The following is a 16,563-nucleotide window of genomic DNA, read 5'->3' on the forward strand; positions in this document are numbered from 1 at the left end:
GGGCAGGCACTGGTGCAGGGGTAGGAGCAGGTGCTGCCCAGCTGGGGCAAAGCAGGGCATGGACTGAGCCATGGCTTGCCCAGGGGGGTGCAGGGAGGGAGGGGGCGGCTCCTGCCGCTGCATGCACCCCAGGAGGGCAGGGGGGCATGTGCCTCCAGACCTGTGGGGCAAGGGCAGGCTGCCACTGCAGGTTGGGGCCAGGACTATGCCAGGCTTTTCCCAGCGGGGGTGCTGAGCCAGGCTGTGCTCAGGGTAGATAGTGCTGATGCTGGAAGTGGGGGTTGTGTGGGCAGCAGCCACCCGAAAATTGGCTGTAGCCCTGCTCCCAACACTGCCCACCCCAAGCTCAGACCGGCTCAGCCCCCATGGGGAAGAGCCCAATGCTGCCCTAGCCCCAACCCGCAGTGGCAGCCCACCCTTGCCCCATGTCCAGGGGGCACATTACTGCATGCCATCCTGGGGTACGTGCAGTGGTGGGAGCTGCCCCCCCTCCTTCCTGTGCCCCCTTCCTGTGCCCCCAGACAAGCCACAGCTCTGTCCCATGCCCTGCCCTGCCCCAGCTGGGCAGCACCTGCTCCAGCACTAGCCCTACTCCCTCCCTCACTGCGGGGGCCGATGATCTGCTCCCCGCATACCCCTTCCCTCACAACACATTTACCAGCTGGACACCACTCTCCATGCTGCGCGGCTGCATATCAGAATTGGGTCAGTATCCACCAATATGTCTCATTTAAAATTTGCTATCAGTATTGGCCCAAAAAACCTCTATCAGTACACCCTTAGTTTGCAGGGAAAAGCTGGAAGATGTAAGCCCTGATGGCTCAAAAAGCCAGTAAAAGGACCCCAGATTCCTGGTTTTTTTCAAATATGGTGATTTTTAAGGTCTGATTCATGATTTTTTGGGTTGGCAATATTGACACTTGGATGAAATGCATGGCTATTAGCACCAAGGCTGCATGTACAAAACTCACTGCTTTTTATATCCAGCCCTTCCCCTAGGCACTGAGTCTTCCCTGAGCCTGGCCATGGTACAGCACTGATCTCTACCCATGCAGAGGTCTTTGGGATAGAAATGCCAGCTAGGCACAGTGGAAGAGAGAGTCTCAGCTCTGAGCAGTGTTTAATAACAGCAGCAAGTCAGTTGGGGAGATGGGACTGGAAGCCAAGTTTCCTGACTCCCCATCCCCTGGATGTGCTGCCTTTCCTCAGGCCAAGGTGGGTGTTTGCACATGGACGTCTCCCAGGGTCTGTGTTGCCTCACCAGGGGAACTGCCTCTGCACAGAAGCAGAAGCTGGGCCTGAAGATGGCTGAAGCTAGGACTTTACTGTATACTGGGCCCAGATCCTGGGTGCCAAGGACAACTCTAGGCTCACTGCAGTGAGGTCTGTGGAGGTTCCTTATGTGGGGCTGGCCTTGCAGGCTGTCGAGGGCAAGGGGTCTCCTGGCCTGTTCCATGGTGCTCCCCTGCCTTCTCCCAGTTGGTACTGGTCTGTGGACTGGGGCTGGGGGAGGTCAGGACAGCCCTTGAAATGGAGGCAATAGGGCTCAGTGGGCTGCCCATGGGAGTGGGGTGCAGTAGCACTGAGACACTGGCCCAGCTCCCCTCTCAACCTTCTTTCCCTTCCCCCCACAGAGGTGCTGATCAAAGTGCAGGTGTATGAGAGTGGTGACCTCTCCCCCCTGGCCCAGGCGGCCGTGGAGATTTATGGGAACCGGACCTCGCTGGCCTCAGGCTCCACAGACCATGAGGGCATCGGTGTGCTGCCCATCAGCTACCGCTTGGGGACCTGGATCCTAGTCACTGCCGCCAAGCGGAGCTACGTCACCAACTCTGTGCCCTGGCGTGTCGACAAGCTGCCATGTGAGTGACTGCCCAATGCCACTTTCTTTACATATTCTCTGGAGTGGGGATGGGCCCTGTCCAGGGTGGAGGTTTGGAGACATTTCTTTACAAGGCTGCAGGGATTGAGGAGCTTGAGGATGCTCCCTTACTTGGCTGGAGGGATCTGGAGAGTTTACAGGTATTCCATCTTTGAGTGATGATCCTCTTTGAACTTGGGCTAAGGGTTGAGTTTGGAGGTGGTTGGCTGGAGTAGACTGGGAGATACCCTCTTTCTTGGTCAGTGGTCCTATGGAGTTTGGGGGTGCTCCCCTACTTGGCTATGCAGGGTCTGGTGTACTGTGGAGTTAGGGGGCATTTCCCTGTTGGGATGGGTTTGAGGATGCTGCCTTTTTGGGCTGGCTCTTGGCTGATGAGCCATAGTTCTCTGTCTCTTGGGCTAGGTGGCTAGGAGCAGCCCATTTCACCAAAGCCACTAGATGTACACCTTGCTGGGGTCGTTTGACCCCAGTACTCTTTCCTGCCATGGCAGGGGGTCGGACTAGATGATCTACTCAGGTCCCTTTCGACCCTGGAAACTATGAAGCTATGAAACTATGAGAGAGAAAGGGAGCTGGAGTCCCAGCCCAGCTTTCCACTGCTGGGAGTGTTGGACCAGGCCAGTAGCATAACTAGGGTGGGCACTAGTGGTATGGCAACAGCTGGAAGTCGCTGCTGTCCCTGTGTGTGACAGCTTCCCTGGGTGCCTGGCTGCGTTGTTCTGCGCCAGATGGCTAGAGCAGTGAGTGCTGGGCCTTAGGTTAGTGAGGGGGCTAGAAGGAGGCTTTGAAGACGAAGTGTTATGAGGGGCAGAATCAATCCCCCCTGCTGGGGCACAGAGGGGCAGAGAGAATCCTTCCCAGTGTGAGACTGGAGGATCTGGGGAAGGGAGAGGGACAGAGGTAGTCTGTAGGGATCTCAGGGGAAGCGACAGACAGCCCCTGTTGGCATAGGGCATAAGGGTGCTGTGTGGCCAGGGGAGGGTCTGTGGGGGGGTGTTGTAATTTCCTTTCCTGATCCCTGCTGCCATTCCCAGTGGGTTCTCTGTCCCCTCCTGTCCTGCTCATCTGACACAGGGCCATGCAGTTCTGCCATCTGATGACCAAATGTCAGGGATGCCCAGCCCCTCCTATCTACATCTCCCTCATGGGGATTCATTTCCCCAGTCCCCTTCCTAGTGTGTGGGACGGCTTGGCAGGTTGGCATTTACCTGGGCCTTGTGCCAAGCAGCAGCTGCCTGCAGGCCCCTTGCATCAATCAAGCTAAAGTACAGGGTGGCTTCATGGAGCGCAGATGGAAGGGTCGATACCGGTGACCTTCCTGCAGGCAATGGACCCATGAGAGTATCAGTGGCCTCTAGGGAGCTGGGCCTCCACCTTCCTCTCTGTGTAGGCTGCAGGTCTGGGATAGGCTGGCAAGGAAGAGGCAGGGGCAGAGCCAGTGCATACTGGGGGCAGGGGGGTGACTCGTATCCCTGACATGAGTGTGAGGGGAGCTGTGGGGGTGTGTGTATTTGATGCAAGGCTGATGTGTTTGTATTGAATGTGTTTAAGGGGGTGTGTGCAGGAGGCAGGAGGGGCATGTGGGGAAGGAAAGGGATGCAGTTGGGGTCTGAGTGGCTTAGGAGGAGCGTGAGGCAGGCATGGCGGGGGAATTGATTGGCCTTGTGGCAGTGTATGTGAGCTCTGGGGGAGGACCGCTCCCGGTCCTGAAAGCAGTGGCGGTGCCTAGGCAGGTTGTCCCAATTTGAAGGAGCTGCATGTCAGCCCTGCAGGTGCGGGGGAAGGCAGGAGTGCTGGTGCCTCAGCCTGGGTCTGCATTGCTGTGATATGTTGATTTAACAGGGAGCTCAATGACTGTGTGTGAGGCCTGTGCTAAAACGAAGCCTCAACAGTACCCAACAGCCCCATGCATTTGACTTCTTTTCAGGCTGCCTTGGCAGAGCTGAGGTGTCTGGCAGTCAGGGGTTGCCATGTGTGAGCACAGAGGGGGACATGTGTGGCAGGATGGGAAAGGGCTTTCTCTGTCTCTCAAGCACTGCCTCCATGCTCCAGCATGCCGCCCCTCCCCCATTCCCAACTGGCACCCCCATCTCACTTCAGAGAGTTACTCTGTCCAGGGCAGAGGGGCTGTGTTTGTCCCATAAACTGGGAGTAGGCAGGGCTGGGTGCTGGGGGTGAGTGCAGTGTCTAGGCATGCAGTTGCTCCCTGGAGACGTGGGGGCCTCAGGCCCTGCTGCTTGCAGCCAGCACCATCTGTTCAACGCCCTCCCTACACCCCACAGTGTGCTCCCAGTTGCTGTGCTATTTATATGGCCTCTGCAGATACCATCTCCCCACAAAGCTGCTGCGCATGGGGGCTATTTTGAGGAGAGGCTGCAGGAACAGCTGGAGAAGTCTGATGGCAGGGAGATGGGAGGGGAGGAGAGGCCACTCCAAGAGAGCATCCCTTGCCTGCTACTCCCAGCCCCTGCCCAGACCTCAGGGATTGCTCTCCCCTGGGTGCTTCCCCCTCCAGGAAGGCCCCATGGGTCTCGCTTCCCACCCTGTGCAGGGGTAACTTGCCTTCTTTAACCCTTGTATCTTCCCTGTGTAGGCATTTCAGTCCCTTAGGTAGGGAGCACTCCTTGCTTCAGGGCAGTAGAGTCTGAGAGCAGGCTGGGTGTGGCTGGCCAGGTCTTTTCCTTGAAAAATGGTAGCAACTCCTTGGAAGCCTGACTGAGCAAGGATGTGGTGCATGTAAATCAGGACACAAAGGCACAGACTGTGCTCCTTTGACAGGAGGGGGTCTTGCCCTCCTGCCCATGGGAGCCGTTTGGGGCTGCCATGTGTGCCTGAGTGTCAGATCAGAGATGCTGGGGTTGGCTCTTCCCCTACAGGGCCAGTGGGAAGGTGGCAGGGAGGATCCTGTGTGGAGAACACTGTCACAAACAAACCCCAAATGGGGCTTCCCTATATTGGGGCTGGCTGAGGAGTCAAGCCAAGGTGGGCATGGCTGTGCATGTGTGTGTTCAAGGTGTGTATATATCTGTATGTGTCTCTGTGCATGTGCTCTTGGGGGGTGGGTGGCAAGGGAGTGCTGCACATTTCTGGTGCCAAGCTACAAGAAGCAGTGACTTGCTACAGCTATCACCTCATCTTCACCTTCTGCCATGCCCCTGTGCCAGGCTCCCACCCATGACTGTTTTTAGGTGGTCAGAGGCTCAGACTGCATTTGCCTTGGTTTAATGGTGGCACTCAGCTGCCCTGTTCTGCATCTTGGCTTCTGGAAGGCTGCTTCCCTCTCTTCTTCTCTGCTCGCTGCCTGCCCAAGCCTTTGTTCGGCTGCTGCTCTCACTGAGCATGCTCTGTTCCCCTGGGATACAGAGTAGTGCTGACACCCAAGGGCCCTCAAGGGCCAGGGTGGGGTTTTCAGCCCAGCAGAGCAGGCGGGTTGGGTGCAGCCAGGCATGGGCGGATCTAGGATTCTCAAAAGTGGGGTGCAGGTAGAGTGGTACGTGATCCTGCAACACAACACAGATTTTTCTCCAAATAAAAGGAAACTTGAAGCTGCACTAATGTGTCCGGGGCCGTATAATTCAGTTTGTGATCCTAGCAAAAAGAAATCTGCCTGAGTCTGTGGGGGGGTTGACTGCCAGCTCCAGGGTTGGGCAGACATCTGGTGCAAGGGGTGTACAGCTGTTACCCCCCAGCCTGGCCATGGACAGAATTGCTCCCTGTACTCCCCCACAAGTCCCTCAGACACTCCACCACGGCCCCAAAGTGCCCCTCACTGCCCTCTGTGCTTTGCCCCTGCTATCTCAAATGCTCCCTGGCTCCACTCTGTCCCCCATTATCCTATGTATCCCCCATTCTCAACCCCAACACTTTGTGCTCCAAACCCACCATCCCCCTGCATCTCATTGCCCCCATGAATCCACTGCATCATGCCTCAGCCCCCTGACTCCTCACCAGACCTATCACACCCTGCTGAGTCTCCATAGACCCCACCACCTCCCTGATTCCCAGACACATTTGCCCCTCATACCTCCCCCCCTTTAACACCTCAGCCCCTTCTCACCCTCTACCACATAGACTTACCTCCCCACAAAAGCCCATAGGTGCCTGTGGCCCCCACTCCAGCCCCTTATGCCCCCTGGGAGCTCCTTTAACTCAAAACCCCTCCCAAACAGTTCCCCCCACCCCTCATGGCTCCCAACTATGAGGCATGTGGGGGCAGAGCTGTAACTGCCCCCTCCCTGCTCCCCGCTCCTACAGTATGCCTATAGCTGGCTTCTACTGCCCTCCACCCTCAGCATAGAGCAACAAACAGTTGGGGCTGGAAAAGGACTCCCTTCAGCTGTTGGTAGTGCCTCTACCCCACAGAGACCGACCCCTTTCATCCACCCACACCCAGGTTTAGGCCACTCTGATTGCACCATTTATTCAATCTCTGTCATCTGCTGGAATAAATAATATCCCAGGACAGGGTCACTTCAGTAATTTATGTCTTCACCTCATTGTTTCAACTCCCTCCTCCTCTCTGCCTGCTGCACTACTGAACAGCTCAGCTTACTTTTAGCCATACATCTCCCCTCCCTGGTTCTGATTTGTTGTAGGTTTGATTCCTGTAGGAAGAAAGCCACCCAGTCCAGGTTCCTAGGTAGGTAGCCCCACACCTTTATTGGATTTGTTGGGAGATGCACAGAGAAATGTGACCAGGTACAGATAATAGACGGGGTCATTGATAATTGTAGAAGAAATGCTAGCTTCATTAGAGGAAAATCAAGGGTTATTAACATCTATGGAGTGAAGAGATTAGCAGAAATCAGGTAGGTAATATTTAGTCAATTGACTCCCTTCGCTCCCCCTAAATATAAATGTAGTTGTTCCTGCCCAGCAGTTTGTTTTAAAGTTTAAGTGGAACAGGAATCAAAGGTGGGTGCAGCAGGAATCAAAGTGGGATCCAACCCCCACCTGTGGATATGCCCCTGTAACCATGTCATCTTTGCACCCAGTATGACTGGAAGAGGCTGGGGCTGGGAGCCCACAGCCAGTACTCCTGCACTGCTCCCTACGGTACCCCTGCGGAGGCGGGGGAAGGGGAGGAGGGCTGGAGTAACCAGGCCTCCTCCTAGCTGGTACTCAGTCCCCCCACCCTGCAGTGCCCCCTCTTAGAGGAGGCAGGGAATGGAGCAGCTAGCAGGACTTTGCTATTTGACTGTTCCTTGCTCCTGCCTCTGACTGTTCAGCTGGTCTGCATTCTCAGTGTCAGGTGCTGGGATTTTTAGCACGATCCTACCATGTGTCTCTTTGAGTGAGTACCCTGGCTTTCTCCATGCTGCACACATCCCAGCCCAACAGTATAGCTCTGCTACCATAGCTGGAGGCCTGACTTCTCTGCGCTGCAGCTGCTCTGCCTCAGCACCCTCTGCCTGCCACTCATGGGCTCTTGACATCTCTCCTCCTCTGCAGTGTATGCCTCTGTGAGCCTGTATCTGCTCCCGGAGCGACCCGCCACCCTCATCCTCTATGAGGACTTGGTGCAGATCTTGCTGGGATCACCAGGTAAGAGGTTTGAGTCAGGAGGCAGCCTGGGTTAGTGTTTAGAGCAAGTACCTGGGAGTCAGGACTCCTGGGTTCTATTTTTGGGTCTGGCCTCAATCTTCTGTATTACCCAGGGCAAAGTCCCTTTCCCAGTGGAGATAATGCTGCCTGTTTCCCCAATGGTTCATCGAGGAAAGGTGCTGCCCAGCCCCAGGTATTGTCTGACCCCTTTACCTCAGGGGTTGGGCTGTGCCTGCATGTGCCCAGGCATAGTGGAAATAGATGTGCTGGGGTATGGGGCTTTGGGGCTTGGGATGGGTCATTTTAAGCACCAGAAGTCTGTCAAGTGTGCATGAGAGCAGCGGCGAGTGTCACAGGCTGGGCATAGGGCTGGGTGTGTGGCCCTGGTCATGTGCTATGGGGATGGGGGCAGGGAGAAGTGACTGTGGGACTCTGGCTGTGGGCACTGGGGTGGTAGTGGGTGCACAGCCTTGCCTAAGTGCTGGAGCAGGTGCTGTGACAATTTGGAGGAGAGCGGCAGCAGAGTAGCCTGGTACACTGGGTACTGGATTCCCCTGCTCTGTCGATCTGGGAATACAGCTGGGCAGCCTGACACTAATTCTAGCCACAAAGCTGGTGAGATGCCCCAAGCACATTAGTGGCCCATATGCTGCCTCTTCAAAGGCTGGCTCTGTGCCAGCTGCCAGCACTGCCTTTAACCTGGCCCAGGCAGCAGCACTAGGGGGCTGGAGGGAGGAGGGCTCTATGGTTTGGCCTCACACATACCACAGGCTGCAAGGACCTGTGTCTCAGAGAATGCCAGACCCCTTTTCCTACTTCAGCCTCTGCAGTTGCTCAGTGTCAGCGATGGATGCTTGTTGTGTCTGCACAAAAATCACCCCCTTAGATTGCTGCAGAGAACCTGCTTGTGCTGGGGTGTGCCCGATCCACAGCTGTAAGGAGAGGCCAGGACAGATTGATAGTAGGATTCCTTCAGGGACAGTGGGGGAGTTTGTGTTCCCTTCCTGTTTTACCCTCTGCCCACTGAGGTGAGGGCATCCACAGAGGAAGGGCTTGTCCTCTTGGCATGGCAGGCTCCTGCCCTCTGATCTGCTCTGCTTATGGGGACATGGGTGCTGAGGGAGCTGACAGGGCTGGGATCAAGCCCTTGGCCCTTCAGGCCAGTCTTGGCCATTGCCCTGGAAACAAGCTGTCTTTAGTTATTTGTGTTTCTAACCCCTCAGCCCTTGGGGGTCCCACAGCAGAGCCTAGCAGGGCCAGTGTTGGGTGGGGGGGGTCATCTATGGGACACTACAGTGCCAGGCAGTGGCCACCCTTTGGTGGAGGCCAGTGGGTAACATCTGTTGTTGTTGTCAGGGGTCAAGAGCCAACCATGGGTGCAGTTCCAGCGCAAGGCAGCTCGCCTGCCCCGCAGCTCCACATACAGCCAGCTTTCTGCATCACTGACCACGGCTAGTGGGGAGCATGACATGAAAGGCTTCCCATCCTTCATCGGGGCTGAGAACAACGGCAACGGTATGGATGGCCTGGTGGGATGGGATGCAGTGAGGGGCCTTGGGGAGAATGGGGTGGGTGGAGGGGAAACTTGGGGAGAATGAAAAAAGAAGTCATGGAGTTCTGGGGCAGTGCAGAGCAGAATTCTCCCCTTGCTGACGGGATGCCTCCCCTCCCAGCCAACAGCACCTGGCTGGAGCTGGCCCCCATCGCCGCCATCAGCGTCCACCTCTTCACGGGCAATGGCACCGAAGTCCAGCTGTCTGGCCCCGTTCACCTATCCATCCCACTGCCTTCTGACACCAGTGCCATGACAGCCACCAGTGTGCCAGCTTGGAGGTTTGACACCAAGAGTGGTAAGGGCCTCAAGAATTCCTGGATGAGCAGGATCTCCTCTTCAAGGGGATGGGTGGTGGTGGAGGTCAGTGCCTGGCTGGATGCTCTGAGGGTCAGCTTGAGGGGAGGTAGGCCTGGCTCCCAATGGCATCCTGTGAATCCCACCTCCCCAGGCCCTGTGGGTTGAAGACGTGTTGGGGGATCTTCCTGCTCCTATTTGACTTTGTTGCCAGCATGGGAGCACTGGGGTGGGAAGCTGTGATCAGAGACCTGTGTCTGGAGGAAGTTGCAATGCCAGCTGTGGGGATAGAGAAGGCAGTTTTAAAAGGATGGTGCAGGATTTTATCTTCCAGAGGGAGACAGGCAACAGTGTTCTCTGGGATGTGAGGTTAAAGCAGAAGGATTACGTGGCCACATCTGGTGCCTGTAGAGAAGCAACTCATGGGGTTAAAGGGATGAGAGGCTGGGAATGTCTCACACCATCTCCCCTCCCTCCCCATGCCAGGTGCTGCAGCTCTCAGCTCTGTGCTTGAGATGGAGCTCGCTGCTGCAGAAATTGGTCCCTTTCTGCCTCCCCACTTTCCCTGGGCTACAGGGCACCTTGCCTGGCAGTGCTATAAAACTGCCTAAGTGGTAATAAAACACCATTAGCAGGGCCCCGGTGGCTTTAGACATGTAGGATAATGGCAGCCCTTGGGGAATGGTTGTGATTTTGCTGTGGAGGGGAGTGGGGAAGACCTGTTCCTTTCTCTTCTGCGATGCAGCCAGCACACACCAGCCCCTGTGCTGGCTCTTGTTTGCCAGAACATGGGGAGCCTGGGCCCTAGCCCACCTCCTGCCCTGCAAACAGGGGGATTGAAGGGGAAAAGCTTTCCCTACCAGGCTGGGGGGATCCAGCCAGGGGTTGGCAGGTGTGTTTGGCTGTAGAAGAGATCTGCAGAGGATGACTGTGCTGGATCACGGGGCATTGGCAGAGCCATAGGTGACTGGAAGGGGGTGCACGGGGGTGCGTGTGCCCCCCTCTATGGAGCTGGTGCCCCCCCGACAGCCAACACTCATGCTGTTGGTAGGGCTGGTGCCCCCCCATGACAGGGTCAATGGCTTCTGCGGATGCCCTGCCAGATTCGGGAGGCACCACTCATGGGCAGAGCTGAGGGGGCATCCAGAACTGGCACAGTGTGGAGGGCTCTGGGGTCTCAACTGAGCTTGGAGGAGTCAAGGCTGGAGTAGCAGGGGGCTGCAGGATGGGACTGAGGAGCCCTGGCAGAGTTGGTATGCGGGAAGGGCATGGCAGCATGTTGCTGGGACATCAACAGGGCTGGCAAAGCAGGGGAGACTGCTGATGACATTGCATGCAGAAAGACAAGAGAAGCTGCATTTCTAAGGCAGGGGATTTATTTTTTCCATTTCCTGCCAAGCACACAGAGATACCTCACTCCTGTCCCTCCCCACAAGGAGGAGTCTCCTACCCCCTTTGCTCAAAGCTTGCAAAAGAGGAGTGGGCAAGGGGAAGGCTTTTGAGACCTGTGGTGAGTGTAGGTCTGAGAAGCCCCAAAGGAAAGGAGCAAGCACCCCTGGAAATACCCATGGCAGGAAATCCTCTGCTTCACTAGCTCAGTTATGATTGCAATGCACTTCTGTGGGGAACCAGTGTCACAGCAGCAAGGGGTTTGATCCTGGCACCCCAGGGCAGGAGCCAGGCAGAAAAGACTACTTCCCTGCCCCTCCAATTTAGTACTGTTTTTTAGTGGGTAGGACAGGGACCATTCTGAGAAGCAAGACACTGTGCGAGAAGGACTGCAGACAGGAGATGGGATTTGGGGGTGCAGGGAGACTGGAAAGGGATAGTAAGGGATCTGAACCAATGAGATGGTGCCCTGGTGATGCTGGACCAGAGGGGTGGGTGGGCTGCTAGTACAGTCTGCATCTCGAGGACAGGGGTGAGATGCTGACTCTCTGCCCTGTCTATTCCTCCTAGGCCTGTGGATCCGTAATGGGACGGGGCTGATCAGGAAGGAAGGCCGTCAGCTGTACTGGACATTTGTCTCTCCTCAGTTGGGTTACTGGGCAGCAGCACTGCCCTCCCCAACCACAGGTGAGGCAGTCCTTTCCTACTCGCTTTCCTCATACTGCTGAAACGTGAGTTCCAGTCCCCAGTGCCTTCCCTGCAGAGGAAGGTTAGAAAGGAGCTGGCTTGCCATCGACAATGCAGGTCTTGGCACATGGGGTATGAGCAAAGCTAGCCAGGGAGATGGAGCCAGGTTAGGAGGGAGCACATACTTCCAGCTGCAGCTGCCCAAATCTACTCCAGCTGACAAGCAAAATCCAGCCTGGGTTTTTTACACTGGTGAGCTGTCAGGCTGGGCTAGTCCTCAGAGCACCCAAGGGCTTCCCACATCTTCTGGTGGATTCCCCCCCACACCCTAGAATGGAGCTTGATGGAGCCTTCTTGTCAATCTCCACTGCCTCTGTGCAAACATCATTGCAGGAGAGACCCCTCTACAGCTGCCCTGCACTAGGGAAGGGGCTTCTCTTAAGGTCTGCACTTGGGGCTCTTTGGGGCAGGCAGGCCCAGTGGCTTCAAGCATTTAGCAAGAGCTCTGTGCCAGCTGCCGAGCCTGCCTGGTTTCTGTCTGCCAGAAGCCTGGCCTATTCAGCCCATGAGGAGGAGGCTGCAAGGAGGTGACATGGAGGGAGGGAGGGAGGGGGGACAGATGGCTGGGGTGGGGGACAGGAAGGAGAGTTCAGTGAGGGGGTGACAGGAAAGCACTGGATAAAGCAAAGCCAGAGGAAGCGTCTGTTCTGTTGCTGCATGTCCGGTGCCATTAGCTGTTCAGCTAGCAGTGAGGCTGTCCAGTTCGCTCCAGCTCCAGGCACTGCTCTGTGCCCCAGGCAGGGGTGGGCATGGAGGAGGGAAGTCACCAGCTGGGCACGCTGGTGGGAGAGAGAGCCATCTGGCAGCTCCTCCCTACAGCTGGGTAGGTTGTGCTAGGGCAATTCACATGCCAGCACCCCCCAAACTGTTTTTGGTTTCACCCCCACTTCTGTCAAGCCTGTGCTTCCACCTGAACATGCTGCTGCCCACTAGTGTTGTGTTCTTGTCTTAAAAACCACCCCTCTGTCCTGTTGATGGGGGTAGGCGCATGCCAGTGTGGGAGGGCAGCAGGCAGGACTTCTGGGATTCCTTTCTGGAGAGGGGCTGCTGTTTCTTCCTTCACCTGTTAAGTAGGAGAACAGTGCTTTGCTGCCCCCCTCACTGGTCTCAGTGGGGAGATGGTCTGAGGCCCCCATCAAGCAGACAGATGAAAAATTCTCTCCTTACAAAAATTCTCTCCAAGCACAGCAGGACAAGCTCCTCTGAGGTGTTTGTGTTGCTTCTGCCAAGAGGGCCTGGCTGAGGTTAGGGCCCTGTCATGCCCAGTGGTGCCACAGAAGGAGAGGCAGCTTGCTGGGTGCCAACTTGTCCCTGTTGGTAGCTTCTGTCTCGGGCTGGCCAGGGGCTGGGCTGCATGAGCCACATATATGCAAGAAGGGCCAGGAGTCAAGGGTCCCGTGCCTGTGTCTGAGTGCTGGTGCCTCCCTTCCCAGGGCTGGTGGCAATGTCTGCAGGGATGAAGGATATTACCACGTACCACACCATCTTCTTGCTCACTATCCTGGGTGCGCTGGCTCTGCTGGTCTTGATTCTGCTCTGTCTGCTCATCTACTACTGCAGGTGAGGCTTCTCCCCATCCCTCCCTGCTTCCTGTGTGAGCTAGGCTTCGGTGTGTGCTGCTATTTAACAGTGCAGGGGTAAAAGGCCCTTGCACTGGTGCTGACAGACTATGGGCCACAGGGTGGTGGTACAGGAAGGAGGTACAGGGGGGTGGGACAGAGAGATGAGTCTGGTTGGTGGGTCAGTTTTACTTGTCAATGCAGAGCCAGGGTTCACCAGGGAGCCTGCACCAGAGGCTGGTGAGAGGCATGGTAGCAACCTTGGGGTATTATGTGGCTGGCACTCCAACAGAGGATAGTACCAGTCTCCAGACCCCTCACATGGCTGGGCACTGCTAGGAGGCTGTGGCTGTCTAGATTTTGTGAGCCAGAGCCCAAGTGTTCAGTGGAAACTAGCTGGTCCCCAACTACCAGGTCTCTTTGAGGGCCTGAGCGTGGGGCTTAGCTCCCAACCTGTCATCCCTTATGACATGTGTTTCTCCAGAATCAGCATCTCTGCTTGTTCTGGATGTATTTCCTAGCTCCCTCCTTTGTGCTATGAACTCCCAGAGGGGTGTGGAGCCTGGACAGGGACACCCCAAGGGCCTGCAGCCATCTGCTGTAGTGATGACCTCGTGGCATCTTGCTGGTTGTTCCTTAATACAGGTAGCTCATTCTGCTTTGGTAGAGGAGCCCCCTTGGGGTGGTGCCAGGCCATGAGCTAGTGTCCAAATGGGGCAGGGACTGTGATGGTATTCCTGTGTGTGCATCCCCAGGAGGAGGTGCTTGAAGCCCCGGCAACAGCACCGGAAACTGCAGTTATCTGGGACCCTGGATGCCTCCAAGAAAGACCAGGCCACCTCAATGTCTCAGATCAACCTGATCTGCACTGGCCACATGGAGACAACATCATCCAATGGGGACACAGACATGCACACACCCATCCTCAAATCTGCCTTCTCCACCTCCCGTGAGTTCGAGAGCTCCCGCGAGGAGTTCTTCAAGCAGGTGTCCAGCCAGAAGCTGCGGCATGTCAACAAGGCCTCCACGGACACCCTTAGCCACCGAGGCGCCCCCAAAGAGGACTACCAGAGGCCTGGGGAGGGCTTCTCATTGAAGGCAGCCCGCTCTATGGATGTGCCAGGTGCCCTGGAGCCCCCGCCGCTAGATGAGTACAAACGCAGCTTCTCTCACCAGCGCATGGAGGACAAGAGCACAGAGACACAGAGGAAGCACTCACGAAATGAAAGCAAGCCCTATCTGCAGGAGCCGCCCTCGCCCCCACCCCTGCCGCCCCCCTTCGACCACTATGTTGGGCACAAGGGAGAGCCCAAACCCCCCGAGTTCATGATGTCGCAGTCTGTTGATCACCTAGCCAGACCCACCTCCCTGACCCAGCCGGGGCAGCTCATCTTCTGTGGCTCCATTGACCACATGAAGGACAACATGTATAGGAATGTCATGCCCACTTTGGTCATCCCAGCCCATTACATGCGCCTGGCATCAGATTATCCAGGGCCGGACCAGGCTGGGTCCGGCCCAGCGGAGAACCAGGCTGAAATGGAAGGGCTGCCAGTGCAGGCAGGGATGGCCATGCCCCACCAGTTTGGACCCCAAGACCAGCAGCGGCAGCTCCTTCAGCAGCAGCTACAGCTGCAGCACCAGCAGTACCAGCAGATGCAGCAGGCGGGGCAGCTGGGGGAGGACTCAGAGGGCAAGGGCTGGGGGACTCACTCATCTTCTGTCAGTGGCTCTGTCACCATCCCAGTCCTGTTCAATGAGTCTACCATGGCCCAGCTGAATGGGGAGCTGCAGGCGCTGACAGAGAAGAAGCTGCTGGAGCTGGGCGTGAAGCCACACCCACGTGCCTGGTTCGTGTCACTGGACGGGCGTTCCTCCCAGGTGCGGCACTCCTACATCGACCTGCAGACCAGCGAGAAGAGCCGCAGCAATGATGCCAGCCTGGACTCGGGTGTGGATGTCAATGAGGCCAAGCCCCACAAGCGGCCCAAGGAGGAGCGGGAGCGCCCCACAGCCCCTGCCCCAGCCCTCGCCCCAGCCCCAGCCCAAGCCCCAGCCCCTGCCAGTGTGGCCTACTCCAAGCTGGTCTTCACTGATGACACGGAGCAGAGCAGTAGTGAGAGTCGCACAGCCATCTGCTCCCCCGAGGACAACTCGCTAACACCACTGCTGGACGAGAACGCCGACCACCGGGCTGCCACCATCCCCCGCCGGGGCCGCAGCCGGGGCAACAGCTCCCGCAGCAGCAACAGCGAGCTGCGCCGGGACTCCATGACCAGCCCTGAGGACGACATGAATGACCCGTCGGAGGGGGGGGATGAGCAGGGGGACAAGAAGAGCCCCTGGCAGAAGCGCGAGGAACGGCCACTGATGGTCTTCAATGTGAAGTAAGCAGCAGGGGGGCTCGGCGCCCCACCCTCTCTGCCCCCCCTGCTCCCCAGCAGTGCCTGCCTCAGCTCAGCCAGTTTGGCAGGTGGGTAGGTGAGCTCCCTGCTCTGGGTACAGGAGGTGGCAGGGCCAGATGCACACTCCTGTGGGGAAGCCCCAGGAGACTGGAGGACTCCACTCCCCCAAGGGGATCACTGGAACCCTGTGATCAGGAGGTGACAAGACACCTGGACCCCATGGACCGCACAGACCTGCCCCACCCCACCAGATTTCATCTCCTCCTGGGTTGAGCTGCATCTGGGACCCAGGGGAAGGAAGGGACCTGCCCTGGAAGGCAGACAGCGGAGAGTCACAGACCCCGGCCCATCCTGCGTCTGCTCCATCCTGGGACCTGCTGTCTGAGGCAGAGGAGGGTCAAGGCAGCCGCCTGGCCAGGAGCTCCAAGAAAGGGGGGACTACAAGGACCAGATAGCACCTGTTTAATCCACTGCCTTTAATGCCAGGCCTGGTCTCAGCTGCTGCCCCCCTCTCCCCTTCCAGGCAAGGAGATTGGGCTGGGGTGGGGGGACTGAGCGAGGCCATGTTCCTCCTGCCAGCCTGAGCCAATGCTGGAGTGAAGGTTCTTGCCAGGCAGGGTGGGGGCAGAGCTTGCAGTGCCCCTGAAGCAGAGAAGGACAGCTGGGTGCCTGGATCTGGCTCTCCTGAAGCACACTGTAGGGTGGTTGGTGCCACCACATGCTGCCTGCCTGCCCATTCTCCACTACCACCACAGGAGGTGCCGTGCGCTGTCTGCCAACCCTGCCTGCAGGACAGGCCTGTGTGTAGCTACTCCTTCACTGAGCCAGAGCAAGAAACTGGGGCCAGGGTGCTCCCCCCTCATGCCCCCCCTGCATGGATAGGACAGTGCCTGCTTGTGGTCGTGGGGTGGGGGGAATCCGTCATCACCTTCCTCCCTGAGATGGGGCTGTATGGTGGCAGTCCCAGCCTTTTCCTGGACACTCTCTCACTCCACTCACCTGGCCCTGCCAGATGGGTTTCGAGGCCTGGGCCCGTAATGAGTGCCTGTAGATAGGGGAGGTGTTCTGAGGGAAGCCAGAGTCTTTCCAGGCTGTCGGGTGTCTCTAATCATACTGCCAAACCTCTGTAGCATGAGGACCAGGAATCTCCTCCAGTCCTTCCTCTGCCCTTGGAGTGCCCCCCCCCCC

At 57.3% G+C, this 16,563-nt stretch overlaps 1 protein-coding gene across 1 annotated transcript; it reads left to right on the plus strand.

Annotated features, from left to right (window-relative positions):
• Positions 1-1,149: 1,149 nt before the first annotated feature.
• Positions 1,150-16,557, plus strand: FAM171A2 (family with sequence similarity 171 member A2). The gene is made up of 8 exons (XM_019553496.1): positions 1,150-1,215; positions 1,544-1,862; positions 7,334-7,426; positions 8,783-8,941; positions 9,100-9,276; positions 11,235-11,351; positions 12,845-12,971; positions 13,726-16,557. The coding sequence occupies exons 1-8, from the start codon at positions 1,150-1,152 to the stop codon at positions 15,359-15,361; spliced, it is 2,694 nt and encodes an 897-aa protein (XP_019409041.1). The 3' UTR covers positions 15,362-16,557.
• The last annotated feature ends 6 nt before the right edge of the window (positions 16,558-16,563 follow it).

The sequence above is a fragment of the Crocodylus porosus genome, unplaced genomic scaffold (genome assembly GCF_001723895.1).
Source record: "Crocodylus porosus isolate Cpor-Errol unplaced genomic scaffold, CroPor_comp1, whole genome shotgun sequence".
NCBI lineage: Eukaryota > Metazoa > Chordata > Crocodylia > Crocodylidae > Crocodylus > Crocodylus porosus.